At 58.1% G+C, this 23131-nt stretch overlaps 2 protein-coding genes across 6 annotated transcripts in view; one reads left to right on the top strand and one right to left on the bottom strand.

Moving 5' to 3' along the window:
- CASKIN2 (CASK interacting protein 2) overlaps window positions 1–18092 on the top strand; it is a 34061-nt gene extending 15969 nt beyond the window's left edge. The window contains exons 3-21 of one of the 4 annotated variants that reach the window (XM_082293953.1): window positions 5163–5214; window positions 7176–7273; window positions 7374–7519; window positions 7647–7742; window positions 8610–8740; window positions 8935–9043; window positions 9182–9290; window positions 9567–9661; window positions 9742–9859; window positions 10083–10265; window positions 10683–10804; window positions 11259–11334; window positions 11447–11541; window positions 11766–11876; window positions 11979–12080; window positions 12332–12470; window positions 12805–14949; window positions 15067–15385; window positions 15618–18092. In XM_082293953.1, the coding sequence (XP_082150079.1) occupies window positions 5163–5214; window positions 7176–7273; window positions 7374–7519; window positions 7647–7742; window positions 8610–8740; window positions 8935–9043; window positions 9182–9290; window positions 9567–9661; window positions 9742–9859; window positions 10083–10265; window positions 10683–10804; window positions 11259–11334; window positions 11447–11541; window positions 11766–11876; window positions 11979–12080; window positions 12332–12470; window positions 12805–14949; window positions 15067–15385; window positions 15618–15714 (4343 nt within the window). In that variant the 3' untranslated portion in view covers window positions 15715–18092. Of the gene's footprint in view, window positions 1–5162; window positions 5215–7175; window positions 7274–7373; window positions 7520–7646; window positions 7743–8609; window positions 8741–8934; window positions 9044–9181; window positions 9291–9566; window positions 9662–9741; window positions 9860–10082; window positions 10266–10682; window positions 10805–11258; window positions 11335–11446; window positions 11542–11765; window positions 11877–11978; window positions 12081–12331; window positions 12471–12804; window positions 15386–15617 lie in introns of all 4 variants that reach the window. The other 3 variants (XM_082293951.1, XM_082293954.1, XM_082293952.1) reach the window with 3 other exon arrangements.
- A 1044-nt stretch (window positions 18093–19136) lies between these two features.
- TMEM94 (transmembrane protein 94) overlaps window positions 19137–23131 on the bottom strand; it is a 42309-nt gene continuing 38314 nt past the window's right edge. For both annotated transcript variants that reach the window (XM_082293957.1, XM_082293958.1), the window contains 3 exons: window positions 22786–22879; window positions 22374–22544; window positions 19137–21534 (listed from right to left, as the gene is read on the bottom strand). In XM_082293957.1, coding sequence (XP_082150083.1) covers window positions 21462–21534; window positions 22374–22544; window positions 22786–22879 — 338 coding nt within the window. In that variant the 3' untranslated portion in view covers window positions 19137–21461. The remainder of the gene's footprint in view (window positions 21535–22373; window positions 22545–22785; window positions 22880–23131) is intronic.

The raw sequence follows: 23131 nt of genomic DNA on the forward strand, positions 1-23131 counted from the left end.
ACCCAGTGGCTTTGCACCAGTCGCACCAACCCCATAGTGCCTGGCTTGGCAAGGGACCTGTTTGTCAGCGTTGGTGGGGAGCCCATCTTCAGTGATGCTGCGGAGCCTCAGACCCGGCATGGGCTATTTGTGGGCAGGAAGGCACCTGTGGCATTTGGACACCCGTGGTGTTTGGACAGTCATGGCATTTGGGCACAGGGATGGGTGCTCAGCAAGGTATCCCAGGCAGCAGCACCTTGGCAGCCAAATTCACCCACCATCACCTTGGGGGAATTAGGGGAGCCCCTGTCTGGGGAGCCAGGCACAGCACTGGGCTCATTGTTTGTGTTGCAGCTGGTGGCTGCAGTAGAGAGCCAGGGTCAGGAGCCCTTGGCTCTCACCCAGCCTCTGTTCCGAGCTGGCTGGGCAGCTTTGGTTGAGTTTCTTAACATCGCTGTGGCTGAATTCCTTCCCTATCGAGGTGGGTGAATCTCTTCTGAACCTATTGGGAAACTGCTCCTGAAGCAGCCGGTCTGCCAGGAGGCTGCACTGGGAGGAGCCGGGTGTGGCTGGCCACAGCGGACGTGCCTGTGGATGGAGAGGCAACAGGGAAGGGTGATTCCTGCAGAAGAGGGATGGACATCACCTCTTTGGGTCTTGATTTTGGCCAAGACAGTGAGTCTGTCCTGAGCCCCAGCATGAACCTGCCATATGCCAAGGCAGGGCTACCCCAGGCCATCACAGGGCAGGTTGGGTGAAGCTGCCACCTCCTGCCACCTCCGCCTCCAGCTCCAGAGGCTGCCACCAGCATTGGAGACGGCTGGTGCTCTGTGGGATAGCAGCTGATTAGCCCCTCCAGCTGGTTTATTGACTTAGTGGTGACAATCCCCAGGTGGATTTCCTTTTCCCAAGAGGGTATGTGCAGGTATTTGGTGTGTCCAATGCACACAGTGCCTTTCCCACTGCCCAGGGAAGCAGCATGGTGTTCCTGCAGTGCTTTTGCAGGGCTTTCCTGCATGCATAGCAGGCAGTGTAGGGGTACCCAGGACTGGATGTTCAGGGATGCTCATGGTACAGGGACCCTTGGGGTGGATGCTCATGACACTGGGATGCTCAGACCTGCAGCACAGGGAGGCTCATGGCACAGGGGTGCAGCCAGCAGTGTGGGGATGTGATTTCCCAGGATAGGGGATGGGATGAGAGTCTGTGACACAGGACTGGCAGAAAGGGGTGTTTGATCTCCAGTTACGGATCTGTGTGTCCTGCACAGCAACAAAGCCTTGCAGTGGTGGAGCTCTGCTGTGGCTGCCCCGGGTGGACAAAACCGCTGGGGGGGTCACAGCAAAAGAACTGCCTTCTGGAGCCTGACTCCCGTGTGAGAGCCAGGGCAGGAGTCTCCAAAGGGCAGGACTCCACGGGATGTTAGGGCATTTCCTTCCGCAGCCAAACCCAGGCAAGCGCGTGTCACTGCATCCCAGGGAGCGCTTCGGAAGGATTGTGTCCGTCTCCGAGATCTCGGGGTGAAGCTCACGGCTGTCCCCGCAGGAACGGGCTCTCCGCTGGCGGGCGGGGGGTGACTCAGGGTGCCCGGTGTGCCGGCACAGGGGTGCTGGGCCGGGCGAGGGCACGCCTGGCTCCACGCAGCCGGCACAGCCGGCGCCAGGCGAGTGCCTCGGGGGGGTAAATACGGGTTTGTGCCGGGCCGGCTGCCAGCGCGGCGGGTGAGGTGCCCGCCCCGGCCGGCCGCTCCCCGGGTGCCCCCTGCATCCCACGAGGAGCCCAGCCCAGCCTGGCATCCCCCGCCACGGCAGTGCAGCCCGTGGGGAAACCGAGGCACAGGCAAAGGAGGCTGCTTGGGAATGCGCCGTGCGGGGCTGTGCCACGGTGGGGACACAAAGGCCGAGGGCCGGAGCCGGGCCGTGCCAGGCATGAGGGTCCCGGCCCCGTCTGGGGCTGGGCGGCCGCTCTGCCTTCGCCACGGCCGGCGGCCGGCCCGACATTTGTAAGCAATTTGCCGGAGCGTTCCGGAGGTGCTTCCCGCTGCCGCTTGGCAGCCAGACGCCGCACAGAAGCTCGCCGGCTCCCTCGAGGCCTCGCTCAGGCCCGGCCCTGCGCTGCGGAGCCTCGTCCTGCCCGGGCCGGCGCCGGGGAACGCGGCGGGGCCGGGGCAGAGCGGGCTGGGAGCCTGGCGGGACCCCTCGCGGGGGTCGTGCTGGGGAGCAGGGCCGGGCAGGGGGAACCCGCGGCTGGAGTTAACCCTTGGGGTGCACCAAGCTGGGTTTTCCCGGGAAATAACCCCTTCAGGGTGTGTCGTATTTCAGCGCTGGGTCCGTGTTCTTCCCGGGGTATGAGTGTGCTCCTGGTGGGGAGTGGGGGTTTCGGATCAATCCTGAGAGTGCCCCTGCCCCAGGGCAAACCCAGCGGGGGTGATGATGTGGCTGCGAAGGGTCTGGCCACACCATCCCAGTGCTGTAGCTGGATTAACCCTGCAGCCCTTTCCCAGCCCAGCTCTGCAGTCCCCTGCGCCTTTGAACAGGCGAGTCTGAGAGGGCTGTGGGATTTGGAACAGCTTGGCCCAACCTCTGCTGATCTCCAAAACATCTGTGTGGAAAAGGATGGGTGCCCTGGGCACCAGCGTGGAGAGAAGGGGCTGAAGAAATGTGGGGAAAACCTGGGAAATTGGTCAAAAGGAGCACATGGATGAAATGAGGAAGGGGCATGCAGGGAAGTGTCCCATCAGCTGCCTTCCTGGTCACCGGGTCCCCGGAGTTTGAGACTGTGCAGTAGGACAGCACTGGTGCAGGGGTCCCAGCTGCCTGGCTGTGCTCTGCTTCCCCTCCATTCCTCCATTCCTCTCCTCTCCCATGCCTTTATGCTGGGGTACCCAGACGCTTTCCCACCCACACTTCACCTTCCAGCCTTGCTGCAAACCCTCCGGCTCTCCAAGCAGTGATCTAACCAGCTGCAAACCAGGGATGAACTCTTTCCCTTCCTGCCCAAGGTGGATCCAAGCATTTAGGAAGACCTCCAAATGGAACACTGCTCCTGGCTCTCCTATTAGTAACCTGCTGCTTTCTCAGCCAGCCACACCATGCCTGTGTGGTCCTGCCCTGTGTCCTGACCTGGCTGGGCTGCTGCAGCAGGGAACAAATTTGAGGAATGTTGCTTAGGGAGATATGGATGCTGACAGCTGTCTGGGAGCAGGCAGGGACACCCACCATGTCCTGGGACATCCCAGCCCTGCTTACTGGACCCTACTAGCCAGCTCAGTCCCCTTGAAGGTGGGGTTAGAGATGGAATTTTGGGGTGAGCTCTCCCTCTTTAAATAGTGGGGCATTGCTCAACTCCAGGAGCAGCCCCCAGGGGCTGTGGAATGCTTCTGCCTCTTCTGGAGGTGCTGGTGTTCATTGGGCATCTCCATCCAGCCCCTCTCTTCTTCCCAGCACTGCACTCCCAGTGGTCATCATTCAGGGTCTGCCCCTCCTGCCCTGGGTAAGGACCCTTCTTCCTCCTCTTCTTCCTCCTCCCCATCCTGCCCTTTTCTGGTGGCAGTTTTGCAGACAGTGGGAGCAATCCCAGTGGTTACGGTTGCTCCAGAACTTGGATCAGAAGTAGCCAATTTACAAATGAAATGTTATTTTTTTCCGGGCTGCTGAGATCAAGGGAAGCAACTTGTCCTTGATGAAGACCCCCGATCCTGGGCTCTTGGGGCTGGGAGGGAAAAGTGGGAGCTCTGCTGAGTGCTTTGGGAGCCAGTTCCTTTGGGAAGGGCTGTCGGATTGGTGACTGAGGCTCAAAGACAGTCCCTGGAAGAGGTAATTAGGGTGATCCTGTCCCGATCCCCTCAGCTGTGGCGAGTGACTGGTGAGGAGTCACGAGCCCTTCACCAGCAGCCACTCCAGGCCCATTTTGTGTTAATTAGGCTGTTTACAAAACACTGTAAATTGCTGTAATGAACACCCCAGTGCTTGGTTTCCTTTAATTATCCATTTGCATGATGAATGAGCCAGCCCGTCTTCAGCCCTTCTTTTCCAGCAGAGGGGTCACACAGCCCAGTATGGCTTTGTATGGGATCTGCCATGCAAGGTGGGCAGAGACCTCGGGAGAGAGGGAGAAGAGAATTGAGGAGGAGGAGAGGAAGGAAAAGCAGGGATCTTCAGCCCTGGAGATCTCCCTGGCTGTGAGGAAGGGGCTCCTTCCTCAACACCAACCACATTTAGAGTGGGGTTTGAGCAGCTGTTTCACCCCAGGCTCGGAGCCTGGCACTCAGACTTTGATTTTCTGTAGGAGAAAGCACAGAAACCATTCAAAGCATTTAATCCTCCCTGGCTCAGTGATGGGGCTGCCTAGAAGGGCAGAGGAGGAGTGGCAGTATTTCTTGGCCCCCCACATACCTTCCCCTTTCTTTCCCTTTTGACTTGGCGGATGAATTCCAGAGATGTTAATCCGCTCTCAACCCGTCGGTGAAGAATAAAACGTCCTCTCTGTGTGGGAGGAAGGAATCCATTCAAATTAATTGCGGGAAGGAGCAGGGAGTTGGGGGTGCACTGGGTGTGAGGCTGTGCTGAGGGTGGGCTGAGCATCCTCTGCTGCCCAGTGGTCCCCAAAGGGGAGGGAGGGATGGGCAGAGGGATAGGGATATCTGAGGTGGCACAATCTTTGGGTCCCCAAAGGGGAGGGAGGGCTGGGCAGGGGGATGGGGATATCTGAGGTAGCACAATCCTTGCATTCACAGCTGGAAGCTTCAGCCTCTGCCCTGGCCATAAAAATGCCAACCATGTGGTCTGTGGGCCAGGGCTCAGTGGCAGTGGCGGGCACAGGGAGCGAGTGGGGGGCAGAATGGCCCCACTCAGCAGTTTTGGGGTGTCAGTGCCTATAAAGGGGAGGGAAGCGCTGTTCCTCTGAGCCAGGCTGGCAGGAGCTGCGGGGTCCGACCCATCCCAGGGGCACACAGGAATCAGGCAGAAGAGATGGAGGGAGGAAAGTGCTGAGCTCGAGCTGGGTCAGCCCATTGAGGGTTCGTGGAGGTGAATGTGGACGCAGAGGAGAGCAGAGGAGAGACCACTGGGATGGGCCAGGCGCTGTTCTGTGCGCTGGGAGGTCAGTGTGGCTGTGGGATGGGGTTCCTGTGGGGGCCTGCAGGCTCTGCAGCCTGCCCTCACCTTCACCTCTTGTCTCTGCAGAGCTCCTGGGATCTGCCAAGCGCCTGAACGTGAACTACCAGGATGCGGACGGGTGAGTGCTCCCCTGGAGAGTGCTGGGTGCTGCTGCCAGCCCAGGTGGGCTCCTCTCCCCAGTATCCAGCCAGTCCTGCAGCTCAGGGTATCATACAGATTTTCAGGGGAGCTGGAGAACACAACAACATCCCAGAGCCAGGGCAAGCCCTGCACAGGCAGAGCCAATGCCTGCCTGGATCTAAGCTGAGGGCTGTGCTCAATCCATCCTGAAAATCCTTCATAAATCCCTTCTGTGTCCCCTTCTGTAGGGATGGGGGTGAATAGGGATGGCAGCATGTCCAGCCAGTGCCCTGTTTTCCCCTGGTTGAAGACCAGAGGAGCACCCGGCCGGCCTCAGTGCCTGCACGTGCCTCTGTTTAATATCCCAAAGGCAAAATCCCATTGTTTTGGGGGGAGTTAGAGAAAGAAAAGATGAGGTTGCCAAGTGACCACAGCATATTTGTGTGGCTCATCACTTCCAAAATCCAAGTACTTAATAAGCTGGGTACTGAGAGTTAAAGAAACCACAAAGACCCATAAAATAAATAAGCGCATTATTCTTATTGAATTAGCTCTGACCTGTCAGTCATTAGCATTGTTTTTATGTGCTGTTGTTGTACCTAATTTCTGCATGTTTTCTTTTGGAGGACTCTGTAGGAAGAGGTGTCCATGATGAGTCCTAACAGGCCAGCGGGGGGTTGGGAACCTGCAGGATGGCTCAGTCTTAAAATAATACTGTGCAGATGGAGCTTAATAGAAAAAGAATTTAATAATAGAAGCTATGATCTGATTCTGATAAGACACAGGGTTTGTGCTCAGGCAGCTCCAGGAGGGCTGATGGTGGGAACTGGGGTAAAGGGTCTGTTCCCTGCCCGAGGGACACGGGCAGGGCATTGGGTTTTGCTGGGGCACAGGAGGGGGATGATGGGGAGATGAGACACGAGCATGGGGATGGCAGTGTGTGTCCTGGGAGAGCCATGGTGCTGGTGTGTCCTCAGCATCACCTTGCTCAGGGCTTGGAGAGGATGGAGTGGGCAAGTGTGGGTTTGTGCAGCCACCTCAGGGCAGAGTGGGACCCCACAGGGATTTTGTACCCCCCAATGTCACACTTTGGCAGAGGTTTTGCTGTGGCTCAGAGATATGGTGGGTGTACTGGAGGAGGGAGCAGCCCTCTCTGCTGGGGTTAGTGTTAAAACTTGCAGAGTCTCAACACTAACTTGCGCAGGGATTTGGGGATGCTCTGGGACTGCAGATTATGAGGAGAGCCGTGCTGGAGGGGCTGCATCCCCAGCATGGGGTTTGGACACTGCAGAGCCCATCAGAGCCCCACGCTGGTGCTGTCAGGAGCCCCCACGTCCCTTGGAGCAGCACACAGGCTAATCCCCGGTGGCACAGGGACCCCTCGCTTGGCCTTGGCCCTTCACGTGATGGCTTGGGGGGAGTGCCAGGCAGACAGGCCCCTTTCACAGCCCCAACACACTGGGCTCTTTCATTACCAGGGGCCTCCCACGCTCTGCCGTGGGCTCCTGGCAGCCCTGCTGGCATGGGGAGGGGGCAGCTGGCAGAGGGGGCAGGAGTGGCCACGGGGCTGATGTGTTTGCTGGATGCTGTGAGCAGCGCTGGGGCTGCCTGGCTGCTCCATGGAGAGGGGAGATGCATCTCCCTCCATCCTGTCTGTTTCCCCCAACACAGGGCACGGGGTGAGTGACTCCCAAGTACACAAGTACTTGGGGTTTCCCAAGGCACACACAGTGTGCCTACATCCCTTACTGGGCCCTGGGGCACAGACAGCTTGGAGGGATTTATCAGTGTACTGCTGTGGGGAATCTGAGGCACTGTGGGAGTGTGGAATCGGGGAGGACGTAGCCATGAACAGCCAGTGACAATCCCAGCCCTCAGCCCATGTCGCCATGCAGGGGGTGGCTGTGGGGACAGCACTGTGGGGCTGAGGGCCAGGCTGAGCCCTGCCTTGTGCCACAGGTTCTCAGCGCTGCACCACGCAGCCCTGGGCGGCAGCCTGGACCTCATCTTGCTGCTGCTGGAGGCACAGGCCACCGTCGACATCAAGGACAGCAACGGTAAGGGGTGACCCTGGGCACGGCCCCTCCGGCCGCCAGCGCAGCCCCCTGCGCCAGGCCAGGGGCCGTGTCCAGCCCTGCTGAGCCCCGCTGCCCACAGGGATGCGGCCCCTGCACTACGCAGCGTGGCAGGGCCGTGTGGAGCCCGTGCGGGTGCTGCTGCGTGCCGCCGCCTCCGTCAACATGGCCTCGCTGGACGGGCAGATCCCGCTGCACCTCTCGGCGCAGTACGGCCACTACGAGGTGGTAAGTGAGAGCCCAGAGCCACCCACATGCCCTCCCCGGGGCTCTCTGGGGTATATGGGTGGGGGCAAACCCCGCCGTGCCGCTGCGGGGTGATGCTGAGCCCCTGCACCACGTTGCTCCCCCGCAGTCGGAGATGTTGCTCCAGCACCAGTCCAACCCCTGCCTCATCAACAAGGCAAAGAAAACACCGCTGGACTTGGCCTGCGAGTTCGGGCGGCTGAAGGTGGGTGCTGTGGGCTCTGCCCTGTGCCAGGGGCTTCTCTAGGGGCTGCTCTGGAACCCACTGGCTCCTCCAGGAGCAAAGTGCTGGTTCTGGTTAGACTGTTCTCCCTTCACCACAAGACTCAGAGTCTGGCAGGCAGCACCTGCCTCCTCCCATGGCCAGACACGGCCGGATCCTGAACCTGGGAGCCGTGGGTTTTGCCCCTGACCTCGCAGCAGGGCAGCGTCAGGCTGGGAGAGAAGCCAGGAATTGTTGCTCCCGGTTCTTCACAGCCTCCCCCCACCCACCCCAGCTTTGCTCACAGTTAAGCACAGATAGGCTGAGCTGGCTAATCCCAGCAAGCTCTGAGCATCCAGCCCTACTCCAGGTCCCCAGCACAGTTCATGGGGACAGGGCCACCCCGTGCTTTGGGAGACCCTGGCCCAGCCAGCACCACCGGGTTGGGCTGGAGCATGGCCAGCCAGACTGTTCTGTACCCCTCTGGGAGGGGACCAGGGGGATATTTCCATTTTTGGAGTATCTATAATGTCTGCAGCTATAAACAGGGCAGTAAAAATAACTCCTCTGTGCCTCTGGGTTGACCTGAGATGTTGAGAGTTGCTCTGGACTGGAGAGACTGGAGGTTTTTAGGGCTTGGTCTGAAAAGCATGATTATGGGAAGACTATTTCTGGCTGTTATGACCTTTTACAGCCCCTCACGATAGTGTGGCCATGCCAAGCACTGTCCAGCTCCAGCCAAGCCTGGGGCTGTGGATGGAAGGGAGTGGCAGGATGGGGAGTGGTGGGCTGGCCCCAAGGATGAGCCCTTCACTGGGAGGGTGCGGGTGGGGGTACATGCACCCTGTTGCTCACCAGTGTCTCATGCAGGTGGCCCAGCTGCTGCTGAACAGCCATCTGTGTGTCGCCCTGCTGGAGGGACAATCCAAGGATGCCACTGACCCCAACTACACCACTCCGCTGCACCTGGCAGCCAAGAACGGGCACAAGGAGATCATCAGGTAACTCCCTGCCCTATGCTGGAAAAACCCATCAGGGCTTCAGTCCTGCTTCCTCCCAAACACATCTTCCTCCTGCAGGCTTCAACCCCTCATCCCCAAAGCAAATGCAAGGTGTTGTCCCCTTCCCATCGCAAAGCAGCCAAATGCCTGATGTCCGTGTTCTGCTGTTCATACCTCTCCCTCCTTCCTACCAGGCAGCTGCTGAAGGCTGGGATTGAGATCAACAAGCAGACAAAGACAGGTACAGCCCTGCACGAGGCTGCGCTCTACGGCAAAACAGAGGTGGTGCGGCTCCTGCTGGAGGTGAGCGTGGTGGGGACGGAGCTGCGTGGGGGGACAGCCCCTGGAGGTCACCCAGCACCCCTTCCCCTTGGTCCCTTGCCTCCCTTGGGTGTGGTGGCAGGGAGGGATCTGGCCTTGACCATGTGTCCTCCCGGGCAGGGCGGTGTCGACGTGAACATCAGGAACACCTACAACCAGACAGCACTGGACATCGTCAACCAGTTCACCACCTCACACGCCAGCAAGGACATCAAACAGCTGCTGAGAGGTGAGGTTGGGACGGCACTGAGAGGGGCTTCTTCCCTGTGGGATCTGCCTGGGTTCCCAGTGCTCCTGAACAGCCTAAACCAGTGCCAACATCCCAGTCCCCTCTCACATGTGCCCCCATCGTGGGGCAGTGTCCGGGGATCGAGTCCTTCCTGCATTATTAATGTTTTCTTCTCTCGTCTCCTTGCTCTCGCTTTCTCCTTCTGCTCTCCCTGGCCTCCTGTCCTTCCTCTCTATGCTCTGGCACCTTCTTTCTTCCTCTGTCCCTTGCCTTCAGAGGCATCAGGAATCCTGAAGGTCCGAGCTTTGAAGGACTTTTGGAACCTCCATGACCCGACCGCTCTCAATGTCCGAGCAGGAGACATCATCACGGTGAGGCTGCTCTCTGCTCCCCATCCCCCTGCCCCACCATGGCTCCAGGTACCAGCCCCATCCCTCTTGTCCCATGGCAGGTCCTGGAACAGCATCCAGATGGCCGATGGAAGGGGCACATCCACGACGCTCAGAAAGGCACCGATCGGGTCGGGTACTTCCCCCCCTCCATTGCTGAAGTCATCAGCAAGCGGACAGGTCAGTGGCCATCCTGGGGACAGTCCCCTGTGTGAAACCTTCCCAGCCTTCCCAGCACCTCCTGTCGGACAGGCCCTGCAGCCCTGGCTAGCTAGGGGGGAATGGAAGGACTCGGGGGGTGTGCCATGGGTGGGGTACTAATCTGGGGGTTGTGGCTCAGCTCTGCCCCCCTCCCTGCCTCCTGCATGAGCTCTGACCATGCGTGTTTTGTCTTTGAATGCAGGCATGGTTGTCCCCCGCGTGGCACCCGTGCAGCAGCGCCAGGGTCCCCCCGGGGCCCTCCTGGCCCCCCCTGGGGGGCTGCAGCACCTCCCCGACGAGTGTCCGCACCCAGCGGCCCCGAGCGGTCCAGCGGCCTTTGGCCACCTCACTCTAACCCGGACGGCCCCAGGCCCTGACAGCTCAGGTCAGGGGAGCACCTGGGGAGGGAGAGGGGCTGGGGACCTTCCCCTGTTCCCAGCCCTACCTGGGCAGGGGCACAGGGGGAGACTCTCCCCCCACCTCTCCATGGGGAAGCAGCCAGATGAGAGGAAGCAGATGCAGGAAAAGGGAGTTTTGGGGAGCCCTTAGAGCAGCCCCTTCTCTCCCTATGTCTCAGCCCTCTGTGTGTCCCTTGCCAGCCCAGGTCACCCTGTCTGTGTTGTGCATGCTGGGAGGTGGGAGGGAACTGATGCATTGTCTGTGGCTGGAGGGATCTTGTGGGAGACTGTTTTTTTACTGCCATCACTGTGTTGGCACACGGGTCCTTGCTGGGGACCTCTGTGCCCTGTGTTACCCCCAATCGCGGGGTGCTGCTGACGGGCTCCCTGCTTGCCCCGAGCAGCAGGAGACAGGAACAGTGTGGGCAGCGAGGGCAGCATTGGCAGCATCCGCAGCGCTGGCAGCGGCCAGAGCACCGAGGGCACCAATGGGCAGAGCACCAGCATCCTCATTGAGAATGCCAGGGTAGGTACCAGCCCCTGCTCCTCCTGTGCTGCTTCCTCCTGTGCTGGCTCAGGCTGGAGATGGAGCCCTATCCGCTTCCATGTCCCCTCCTAGCAAAGGAGGGGCTGCTGGAGTTGAGTATCCTACACCAAACACCTACTTAGTGCCAGGACTCAGCAGGGAGATGCTCCTGGGGGGACCCCAGTTGTCTCCCAAAGCACAGCTGGCCTTTCTGAGTGGAGCTGGAGGCTGTGGTTGGCATCACACAGCATCTCCACCATGTGCTGTCACCTGAGAGGATAATAAAAGACCCTGGGCCAAATCCTGCCCAGATCTCTCGCTGGGGGCCAGCCTGTTGTTGGGTGAAGCTGTGCCCAGCAACCCAGCATGGGGACCCCTACTCTGCTCCTGGGGGTATGACAAAGCTGGACTTCAGAGCAGGGTCCTTCCTCCACTCATTCCTTCTCTCCCTCAGCCTCTGCCCTCCACTGGTGATGACCTTCAGCAACACCTTTTGGGATCAGAGCCACACAATGGGACCTCCCCGGCAGGTGAGAGCTGTCCCTACTCCATGGGGCCTTGGGGACAGCTGTCCTCCCAGCCCTAGGGGCTGTTGGCTGTTTAAGTGCCCCTATGACAGTTCTCCTCTCTCCTTTCTGCCAGGGCCACAGGGCCTCCAGACCCCAGGCAGCTGCCCCCCTGGAGACAGGCTCTTCTCCCACCAGTTCTTGCGTCCTGAGCAGCTCCTTGAGGGGAAGGTAACTGGGACAACTGGGGAATGGTGTGCTGGGTGAGAGGGCCATGTTTGGGGCACTCAGCTCAGCTCTCACTGCAGCAGGGACACAGAGAACTGGGTCTTGAGGACACTGGGGACAAGTGGGTCTTGCCCAGGGAGATCCTGCCATTGTGCCTGGAGCAGCCAGGTTCTTCCAGCCCCTGCAGCCACCATCACGGGCTGTTCTGTGTCCCATCCTCTCCCCAGGATGCAGAAGCCATTTACAACTGGCTGCGTGAGTTCCAGCTGGAGTCATACACTGTCAACTTCCTCAATGCCGGCTACGACGTCCCCACCATCAGCCGCATGACCCCGGAGGTGAGGCAGCTCCTTCCCCACCCCGAGCTGCCTGCAGTGGGTACCCACTGCTCTGAGCTCCCTGAGCCACTGCTGACCACGGCCCCACTCTGCTCCCATTAGGATCTGACAGCCATTGGCGTGACCAAACCAGGCCACAGGAAGAAGATCTCCACGGAAATTGGGCAGCTTAGCATTGCTGAGTGGCTGCCCAACTACATCCCGGTGAGTCCCTGGCAACGAGGCTTTGGTCACCCCCTTTTTCCCAGTCTTTTCTCAGAGCTCTCTGACCCCAGGATAGGACAGGATGGGGTCTGTAAGTAAATACACACTGCAATGGCTTTGATTGCATTAAAGCAGTCAGAGGCACCCTAAAAACACAGTCTCCTGGGCAGGGCAGGGCAGGGCAGGGAGGGGATGCTGAAGGTGCTGCCCATTCCTTGATGCTCACAGCAATGGCTCCATGCTCTTTCCAGGCTGACCTGATGGACTGGCTCAGTGCCATTGGGTTGCCTCAGTACCACAAAAAGCTGGTGAACAATGGCTACGACTCCATCACCATTGTGACGGACCTGACGTGGGAGGATCTGCAAGAGATTGGCATCAACAAGCTGGGTGAGTCCCTCCTGCCATGCTGGGGTGGCCCAGGGCAGCCAAGTTTCCCACCCAGGTCTGTCCCCACGCCCCGTTCTCCCTCAGGCTGGGAGGTGCAGGCATGTCCTGAGCACCTGGAAAGGGCAGTTCCTAGCTGTCCCTAAGAACTCTCCTTGGCTAGCTGGAGCTGGAGCCAGCAAGGTAGATGCCAGCAGTAGTTTGTCTCCTCCCATAGGCAGAGTTTGGATAACCCTGAGGCCTTTGCCCCGGTGTGTGATATAACTACTACTCTTTTTGCCAGGAAACAAAGGCCTTGGGGGCTGGAGCTGACCTGATGTCCCTTTCCTTCCTGCAGGCCACCAGAAGAAGATCATGTTGGCTGTCAAGAAGCTCAGAGACCTCCGCAAAAGCCTCAACCAAGCAGAAGCAACTCTGGCAAGACGCAAAGTCCCCGGTTCCCTGGACATTGTCACCATCGAGTCGCTGGAGAATGGGGAGTGCCAGTCCCCACACACACCCAAAATGACAACCTTCCAGGACAGCGAGCTCAGCTACGAGCTCCAGACGGCCATGTCCAACAGCTGCCACGAGACACTCGGCATCAAGAGCAGCCAGGGAATGTCACGGAGCCAGGAGAGCATCGGGGTGCGGTCGCGGGGCTCGGGGCACTCGCAGGACAATGTGCTGTCCCGGCGCCTCTCCAGCCCCTCGCAGGAGAGCCTGGGCAGCGGCGAGAGCAGCAGCAGCAGTGGGCAGTCCTGTGCACCCCCCCGCAGCAAGGAGAGCCCGGTCAGCCTGCAGGGCCGGCCCAGCCCTGAGCCCTACGGGAAGCTCTTGTCCCCTGAGGGGCTGAATGGCTTTGCCAATGGTGGCGGGGGCAGCCCTCTCAAGGAGAGGAACCTACCTGAAGGCACGGATCAGTACTCCCGGCCTGTGGCTCAGAAAGGAGCCGGGACTCCAGCAGTCACTCCCTGTACTCCTCCCCAGACTCCCAGCAAGGGAACAGCCCCCTACGTCTTCATGTACCCGCATGTCTCCCTGAAATCCCCAACAGTCCCGTCCGTCCTGGGAGCAGAGCAGCCCAAGGCCCTGGCACACCCATACCCCTCCGTCTCCCCTGGACAGAAGAGCAGCCTGCAGACGTCAGCCCAAAAAGGCTTCTCCTACCTGCACAGCCAGTGCGGCCCCACGGAGCCGCCCACCACAGCCCCCATGGCCGGGGAGCAGCACAACGGGGGCGAAGGCTTGAAGCACAAGAAGCGCTCGCACAGCCTGAACCGCTACGCGCTGTCAGACGGGGAGCACGAGGAGGAGGAGGGGGCCCCCAGCAGCACGCTGGGCTCCTACGCCACGCTGACACGGCGGCCGGGCCGCAGCCAGATGCCGCGGGCCTGTCTGCAGGCGGATGCCAAGGTGACCCGCAGCCAGTCCTTCGCTATCCGGGCCAAGCGCAAGGGCCCTCCGCCGCCACCTCCCAAGCGCCTCAGCTCCGTGTCCAGTGCCCTCGCTGCCGAGGCAGATGGCGAGCAGCCCCCCAACCCCGAGCGGCAGCCCGCAGCCCCCCAGGATGCGGCTGACACAGGTAACACCCCCAGTGATGCCGGCCGTGGCAGGACAGTGAAGAGCCTGGCAGCTGCGCTGGAGGGAACAACAGATGCAAGTCCATCCAAGCCCCTCCTAGCCCCAAAACCGCTGCACCTGACTCAGGACTGTCTCCCCCGGGCAGATGTGGGTGAGGAGTCCCACGATGGTGGTGACACCAGCAGTGCCACGCTTTCCGATGGCAGCAGGGACCCCTTTGAGAGCGGCAAGCCACGGAGACGGACAGTGAGTGAGCCGAGCGCTCCTATGACAGAGGTGGCTGTGCAGGGTGAGCGGGAGGATGCCTGCTCGGACACAGAGGAGGAGGCCAAGCCGGGGGTGTCCTCTTCATCATCCCAGAACAGCTCCAGTGAGTGCATCCCCTTTGCAGAAGAAGGCAATTTAACCATCAAACAGCGGCCAAAGCCCAGCGGGCATCCCAAGGCCGACACGGCCGTGCTGGACACAGAGCCTGGTTCCCAGCCAGCAGAGCCCCAGGGCTCTGCTGGGAAGGAGCCAGCAGCCCCCGCTGTGACCAAGGAGCCACCCGTGCTGGAGTTCAACCTCACTGAGTCGGACACGGTGAAGCGCCGGCCGCGCTTCAGGGAGCGGGAGCCGCTGCAGGCGGTGCTGAAGGCGTTCAGCATGGCAGGGCAGGCGGAGGCGGGGGGCACCCCCACACCCCAGTATGCCCAGGCCCAAGCTGTGAGCATAGCAGGCCCCCCCGCCCCGGCACCGGCAGCACGGCCCGCGCCAGCTGGGGATGCCTTTGATGATGACAGCGTGGAGTTCAGGATTGCTGAGATAGAGAAAAGCATCTTGTCGCTGGAGAAAGGGATGAAGAAGGCCCCGAGCCCCACCAAAACCCCCAGCCCCACAGAGCTGGTCAGCACGGCCGTGGTGAGGACACCCACTCCAGGTATGGGGGTTTGTGGAGCTGTCTCCAAGGTGGTGGTGGTGGGGCTCCCTCCCATGTCGGCATGGGTGGTAAGGAGGACCTGTGTCACCACCTACCATGAGTCCCCTTCCTTTGCAGATGTCCCTGCCAAGCACACCTCCGTGGCATCCACTAAGCTCGTCTTCTCTGGACCCAAGACCATCTACCAGCAGGTCCTGCAGCCCTCCCGCCACACTGTTGCTCCCTGGGCGGCCACCGAGGCGGTGCCGGATGTGATCGGGTCTCTGCCCACTCCCAGCTCACTGACGCTGGAAATGGGCAGCAAGGTGTCAGCAAAGGCTTTGGCAGCTGCCCCAGGGGCCACCCTGGCCCAGCAGCGGCTGGAGCAGACCAACTCCAGCCTGGCTGCCACACTGCAGGCAGCAGAGAAGAAGATCACAGTGGAGGAGGCAGAAAGGTGAGGGAAATGCTGGGGCTGGGCCCCTTGAGGGGGGTTGGGAAGGTCCCAGGGTGGGCAGGAGAAGGGCTGTTCATGGGCGTGTCATGCCTGCACCACACAGGTCACATGTGCTCAAGCCCAGCTCTGTGTTGAGTTCTTGCTGCTGGGTTGGATCCAGCCTCGCCAAACCTTCCCCATCAGCACCTGCAGCCTTTGGGCAGTGCTTTGACTCTCTCCCTTTCCTCCCCAGCCACCCTGGGACTGCGCACTCAGCCAAGAACATCTTGGAAGACATCAGCAACATGTTCGACGACCTGGCCGACCAGCTGGATGCAATGCTGGACTGAGGCTTGCTCCCTCCTTCCCCTCCCTGCCTCTGGCTGCTCCACCAGTGCCCCTCGCGATGGGGAAGAGAGAATCTGGCACCGAGTGGTGCCTGCAGGTCTCTCCAGCCACCTCCCTCCCCGCACTTTGCACTGCGGCTGGGAACACAGCTGCCCTCCTTGCCCACCCCTGGCTCTTGTGTCACACGTGCCAGCGTGGCCTTGGGCTGGTTTCTGAGGGGGTCAGGCATTTCCCACCAGACTGGCAGCAGGAGGAGAGCCCAGAGGGGCTGCACATGCAGTCCTGGAGGCCACGGAGAAGCCCTCGTTCCCTTGCACAGAGCTGAGGAGCCTCCACAAGGGACCTTTCTCTTTCCCCGCTGCATTGTTCAGTCCTGCCTGTTATTATTTATCCCCTGCCAACAATGTGTCACAGGAGAGACCTCCCCGGGCAGCCGCCACCGAGCTGGCGATTCACTGAGCAGCCCCAGCCCTGGCCAGGCCTGACAGCAGCTAAAAGAAGACAGGGCTTGTCGCAATTTGGCAGCTTGCGGAGCGAGGAGGAACCTTTCTGCTTTATTTGCTGCTTTTCCAAACGCGTCAGCGTCAGCCAGCGTGAAATCCAAGTGGATCGAAATCCCTCCAGTGGGACCCACAGACCCCTCGAGATGGGGCTGGCACAGCCTGCGGAGCAGCGGATGCTCCGCCACAGCCCTGCCGGACATGGGAGCCTTCCTGCCCCTTCCCAGAGTGATGAGGATGGTGATGCCAATGCCAAAAACCTGGGAATTTGGGCCAGTCTGTCTGGATCGTGCTGCTCAATGGAGTTTGCCCCCTGCCGACACTGTGCCTACGCAAACTCCCACCCTGGTCCTTCCAGAGTGAAGCAGCAGCATGATTAATGCTTTTAAAATTTTTTTCTCTCCTCCCTTATCCCTTTTTTTTGGGGAGAAAACAGTCCCTTTTCCCAGTGCCCCTCCCTGTGAGGAGCTGCTGGCACAAACCCCGCCGTGAGCATTGTTCAACAGTAGCAGCGTTTGGGACGTGATCCTTCCCCGCGGCTGTGCAGCCCAGCGGGGGAGCTGACCCCGGATGCGCCGGGGGAATTCGGCTCGGGAGCAGCTCCCGCGCGCTGGATGCGGCCGCAGCCCGTGGCTGCAGCGGGGGAACGGCAGCGAGAGCTGCCTGCATCCAGGCGGGAGGAGCGGCTGCATCGCTCCGAGACACATTTCTCTCGCAGGGGCTGCTCAGTAGTGCATGGCTAAATATGTCCAAGAGCCCCGAACTTGGCTCGCGCTCGGCATGCCAAGCAAATGAAAGCATCGGAGCACCAGAAGGGAACCGAAGATTGTGCTGAAGTGCCATTTGCTACAAGAATTCCAAACAAAGGGAAAGAAAAATCCACATCTTTTCCTTAAAAAAAAAAAAATCACCAGTGCAAAACCAAACTGGAGAGGGAGAAGGTGGCTGAGAAGGCAGTTGCTTCCCAATCCTGTTGGGAGTTTGTGGCTGGACTGGACTGTTTGCAGCCCCTTGTGCTGTTGCATGGGAAGGAGAGCAAAGCCCACCTGAACATTCCTGAGGGTCTCTGCGCCTGAGGGCAGCTGAGCTGCAGGCAAGAGGTGCCAGCCCAGCTTCTGGGCTAAAAAGCAAAGACAGAAAGCCCTGAAAAAACCTAAAATCCTATTGTTGGCCAGGACTTGAGGTCAGTGTGAGGCGGGTAAGACACTTCTTCCCTGGCTCTGATTTTCCACACTGAGTGTATCCACTGTCCGTGTCTGAGTGCCACGTCATGAACATGATGTTTTCAAACAGCTACAACCAGTGGCACTTTATCAAGAGGTTCACAGAAACCTTTTAAAACTGATTTTTACTCTCATGAGTCAACCTGGGACAAACCCAGGTTGGTTTTTTTTTTCCAATGTTGATAAACTGTAAATGTTTTTTTTTTAAAGGCCAATGTATATATTTTAAATGTGATTTATTATATATATTTACTAACCAGAACTGCAAGTCTTGGGTCAGGGATAAGAGGACACTGGGGTGGAGCTGCCGCTGTCTGAGCCACCTGAGGGCAGCACAACGCTGCTCTCATTGTCAATAAGGGAATTAAACATTTGATTTTGCAGAAGAATGCCTATTTTTTGAGCTCTAGATCTCTATTTTGAAGCTACTGTATGGTGTGTAAGTTATGTACACTGCAACTGGGACTTACTGACCCCAGCTGCACCTGCTCCGTGCAGCGAGACAGTGAGGGGAAAAAATAGCCCATGTAATCACCAGACTGACAACAGATTTTAAACCATCTGCTCTGTTTGTGTTAATCATGTGTTTTGTTTTCCACTAACATCCATTAAGACTAAATTCTATTAAACAGTGGGGCATATTTTACCCTTTTGATAGTTTTGCCTAGTTGTGTCCTTTGTGTCAAATGGCACAAGCTTGTTTCCTACTGCTTGAAGCCCATCAAGGATCAGCTTTATCCTGTCCCTTGACTGCTCCAGGGTTCCTCAGATCATCTCCCCGGTGAGTCCCAGTCACCTCCAGTGAGGTTAATGTTCAGTGGGAGTCTCTCCACCACGGCAGTAACGTGGTGACAGCACTGGTGTCGCAGTGCCCAGCTCTGCCCATGTGACACCTCCACTACCCCCCTGTGCCAGGCAGAGCATTCCCCCCTCCTCCTGCCTGCTCAGAGTGTGGCCACTGTCACCCCACGGCCTGCTTTGGTCAGGACAAGCAGCCCAGGCCTCCTTATCCCACCACCGCTTGTCTCCAGTGCTCCCAGTGCCTCTTCAACTCACCCTGACCTTTCGTCCATCCTGAGGGATTCAAACTGTGCCACCAGTCTTAACTGAAGCAGTGCCTGGAATCCAGGAAACCACCACGTAAGCAAACTTATTCTGTAGGAAGAGGCCTTCAGAGATGGACAGATTTGCCCAAAGCTGAGCAGAAACTGGGAAAAAGGCCAGAACTGGATCCCAGGAGCATCAAGCTCTCAGACTGTGTCCCTACAACAGAAAAATCACACCCTGTGACCCCAGCAGCCACAGACATTTTTACCTCCTTGCTTTGTTGGGTGCAAATTTGTTCCCACTCTTGGGTATGTTATCCAAGACAATCATTTATTGCCATTCATATACTGGATGCTTGTGGGTCTGGGTTTGTTTCTTTTTTTTCTTTTTTATACAATTTACAAGTTTTAATACAAATGAAATATTTTTACATACATCCCAAAAATTTAATATAAAATATACAGCATTTAAAAACATTTTGATGTAGGAAATTTCCTTCTGAAGCCGTACACCTTGACCCTTGGACACTTCAATGGCTGAGGGAAGGGTGGCACTGGCAAGACCATCCAAAAGGTTCCATTCACACACTTTAGCTCCCTCCAAGTCTAGCAGGGGAAGGAGGATGCAGGAAAATAAACATTTGTGATCACCCAGAGGAGGAAACCTTGAAGGTGCCTCCTCCAGCAGAAGGTGTGGCCAGCAGGAAGCCCTGGAATCTGCTGCCTTTTATCACCTACAACAGTTCATGGCACAGGGCAAGAGCTGAGGTCTGGGTGGGGGGAAAGTTGGGACAGCAGTGAGCAGCCCTGTGCTGCCTCTGACTCCAGCTCAGCTCTGTCACAGAGGAGGTCATATCCCACTTGTGATCCAACCCTGGCATCAGGAAGGAAAGCTGATTTCTCAGGGGCCAGGTGTCACAGATCTGGAGCTGGCATTTAGTGCCAGTGAAAGGTGGCAGCCTGTTCTCCCTGAACCCTGCAGGTGCCAGGGGAGTGAGGGCACAGTCCAGCCTGGCTGGCAAAGCTGGGCAGACACTTGCTGTGGTGCAGGGGAGCAGCCCTGTGCTTCCCCAGGGAGCTGCTGGCTCCCTATCCCATGCAATCCTGCCAGCATGGGATCTCCCCAGCTGCAGGAACTGGGTTCAGGGCTTGGAACACCCCCAGCTGCCCCCCTCCAGCATCCTCAGTGTGTCCCCAGAGTTCAGGGGTTGGCTGTATCCAGCTCTGCTCCTCTACCAGCCCCACAGCAGGGTGAGGGTATTGCTTAGAGACACTCAGACGTGTCCATGCTCTCGGGTTATGCTGAAAAGTGAGGAAGACAAGGTGGAGCAGCAGAGCAGAGCTTGGGGGTTCCAGCCAGCTCCCTGCCTGCCCAGGAGGGACCAGCTGCCAACTGTTAATCTCAGCTACCAAAGGGGAAGTAACAGCCAAATATTGTAGTGTTAATGTTGGGACCAAAAACAGGGCTAGGATTTACCAGCTTTAGTCAGTGTTTAGAACTAGAGTCAACATCTCCATGAGCTGCAAATATTCTGGCAGCCAAGCCTGTGTGCTCCTGTGTGGCCCTTGGCTGTCAGCCCACAAGGGCACCAGTGCTCCCAGTACAGACAGGGTCTGGTCAGAGCTCAGGAGCTTGTGTGCTGCACTGGGGCAGATGATAGCTGGCTGCAGCCCTCAGGGGAGGGTCTCTCCAGGCAAAGGAAGAGACCTCCAGAAAAACATTCAGCAGATGTTGCCCAGGGAGGCTGTGGCAAGCCCTGGAATTGTTAAAGGTCAGGTTGGACAGGGCTTGGAGCAACCTGGGATAGAGGAAGGTGTCCCTGCCCATGGCAGGGGGTGGAATGAGATAAGCTTTAAGGCCCCTTCCAACCCAAACCATTCTGCGGTTCTGTGTGAAGGCATTAGCACAGAGGGGAGAGACTTCCCAGCACTATCACAGACAGATATGATTGGGGGGTTCCCTGTGCCTTGGAGAGCAAGTACTGGATGCAGCACAATCCTGGGATTGGGAAAGGAGCCATTCACCAGCTCTGTATTAGTCACAACTGCAAGTTGCATATATCCTGCCTGGAAAGACATCCCCTCCATCTAGGGTGGGATAGGCAGGGCTCAGGCTTTATCTGGAGCTGTGGCTCTCTCAAGCAGGCACATTACTGAAGCAGAACAGCAATTCGGATCACAAGCAGGAGAACAGCTATAAAACCTCTCTGGGGGTTGTTAAAGAAGATAAAAGCTGGTTCAACAGGGCTACAGGAAGTTGAGCCATGCTGGCTCCCTGCAGGCAGGCAGAGCTGCCCTCCCTCTGCACCAGACCAGAGGATCACAGGCAGCTTTTCCCAAAGCCCTGTCTCATCCCTCTTCCGACACAGCCAGCACAAAGCTGTGACAACGACACTAGAGGGCAGGGCTGGCTCAGCCCGGCTGTCCAGAGACCCTCTCCACTGTCCCCTCGGGAATGTGAGCTCCCAGCACTCCTGGGACTGCAAGAGGGATGGCTCCTTTGCCCCGGGACACAGGGCAGGGAGGTGGGGAGGGCATGCACAGGCACGCACACACGAAGGGCAGGCAGAGATGGAAAACAAAACGGGTTTCAATAGAGATCTCCTGCTTCAGCAGCCCTACTGGTTCCAGATTCTCCTGACAGGCCCAGGAAACCCATCTGCTCACAAAGAGGAAAGGAGTCGCTTCGTTTTAGCATCACCATGATACTAACAAATACCTCTAGCAATAAATAAATAAAGGAGGAGCAGCCAGAACAGGCACCAGAGCTTGCAGGCTCCCGTGAGGGTACCTGGCAGGCTGGGGAGGGGCTGCATACCTGTGGGGGGATCCCTGCCTGGGGCCTGGGAAGGTGCAGATGTAGTTTTGCCAGGAGGCTGTCAGGTTTGCATGTGTGAGGGAAAACTCCCTGAGCCTTTGGTGCAGCCACTCTCCTGGTGGCTGTTTGGCCCTGGCTCCAGGGAACTTGAGCTGGGTGCTTTTAAAATGGCGAATTCATCCCCAACTTGGTTTCAAACTGCAACTTCTGCCTCTTTTGGTAACGGACACGGACCCTGGAGAAGAAAGAAGAGAGTCAGTATGTGGAGGGGTGAAAAGGCAAGACTGCCCCACTGCCACTCCTGAGCTGCCAGTCCCAAGAAGCAGGGAAGCCCCTGGCCTGGGCCCTATGGTAGCCTGGGAGGGGAATCAAATCCAGAGAGCAACCCATGGTCTCACTCCTACCCCATCCAGCTAAATCCCATCTCCAGGGACACCAGACACAGCACAGAAAGGTCCAGAAACCCTTTCTGGGAACTGAGATGGTGTCTCTATCCCCATCAGGGTTCCCTGTAATCCCTGCTGCTTTTCCTCCCCAGCCCATTTCCTGAATCAATGTTCATTAGCGTTGACTCCCAGCTCCGGCTGCTCCCCGTGCAGGGAAGAACAGCCAGTCACTCTGCCTGCTACTCATTCTTGGCTTCAGCCACTTCCCGTGAAAACGAGTCTCACAGTCCAGGCTCTGTGTGAAGGCACATTTCCTCTGCTGTGATTCAATGCCTCTCTGTCCTCATGGGACAAGATGGAGAGAACAGCCCTCCCCAATTCCATACTTGTGTTGCACAGACCTTGGCTCCCTCCCTCCCTTTGGTTTGAGATAAGGAAATTTTGTTCTCCCTTCCTGCTCCCAATCACTGCCACTGCCCTTCTCTGACCCTCCTTCCTCCCCTGCGCTTCCTCCCTGGGAGGTGGAACATGGGCCTGCACACAATAGCCAGGTGATTTACACAATGCAATCAGCTCTTCCTTTTTGTTCCCCACCCTGTTCCCTGGGCATCATTATTTTTTGCAGCTCAAGGCCAGGCTGGAAGGAGGCTCCAGCCCTTTCTCCCCATCCTCCCTTCAACCCCCATACCTGATTTCATGCAGCTTGACTATCTCATTGATAATAACCACAAGGACCAAGGAAAGAAAACCCAGGAGCCATGAGACTGGAGAGATGGAGACGTGGTTAAACGTCAAAGAAGAATTGAGGTTTTCCCAGAGTTTCAGGTCCAGCACAGTCTGTGCCACTTGCCCCAGCAATCTAAGATTAAAAACAGACAGAGCAAATCTCAGCAGACCTGACAAGCTTCCCAAGATCTGCAGATCAGGGTTCAGGCCCAGATGAAATGCTCACAACAGAGACCCTTCACCAGTTCAGCAGTGGAGATCAAATGCCATGTACTTTATTCTCCTCAGCACCAGCAAAGTGGTGCTGGAGTGGGCCTGGAGACCTCCTTGCTCCAGCACCCTGGAACACCTCTCCAGGGCCTGGGGGTACTTACACAACAGCCACAGTGAGCGTCCACCACCGGTTGGAGAGGGGGCTCTTCTTCCACAGGGGCTTGGTGCGATGGACGTGGGTGATGGATATGAACACTGCAGGGAAAAGGGGATTATTTAGCATCACACACAGATACAGCACTTTACAAGGTACATCAACACCTGTTACTCCTAAGGGATATGAGGTTCACGTCCCTGGAAGCAACCTTCCATTCAAGGCTCTTTCAGACCAGGCTCCTCACAGCAATGCCAAGTCCCTGGAATGCAGGTGGGGGAAGGGCAGGGGTTGTACTGCACACAGTTATTCACTGTTGGGAGGTCGGTTCACAGCCTGAGAAGCTAAAACAG

The sequence above is a fragment of the Coloeus monedula genome, assembly GCF_965178545.1.
Source record: "Coloeus monedula genome assembly, chromosome: 19".
NCBI lineage: Eukaryota > Metazoa > Chordata > Aves > Passeriformes > Corvidae > Coloeus > Coloeus monedula.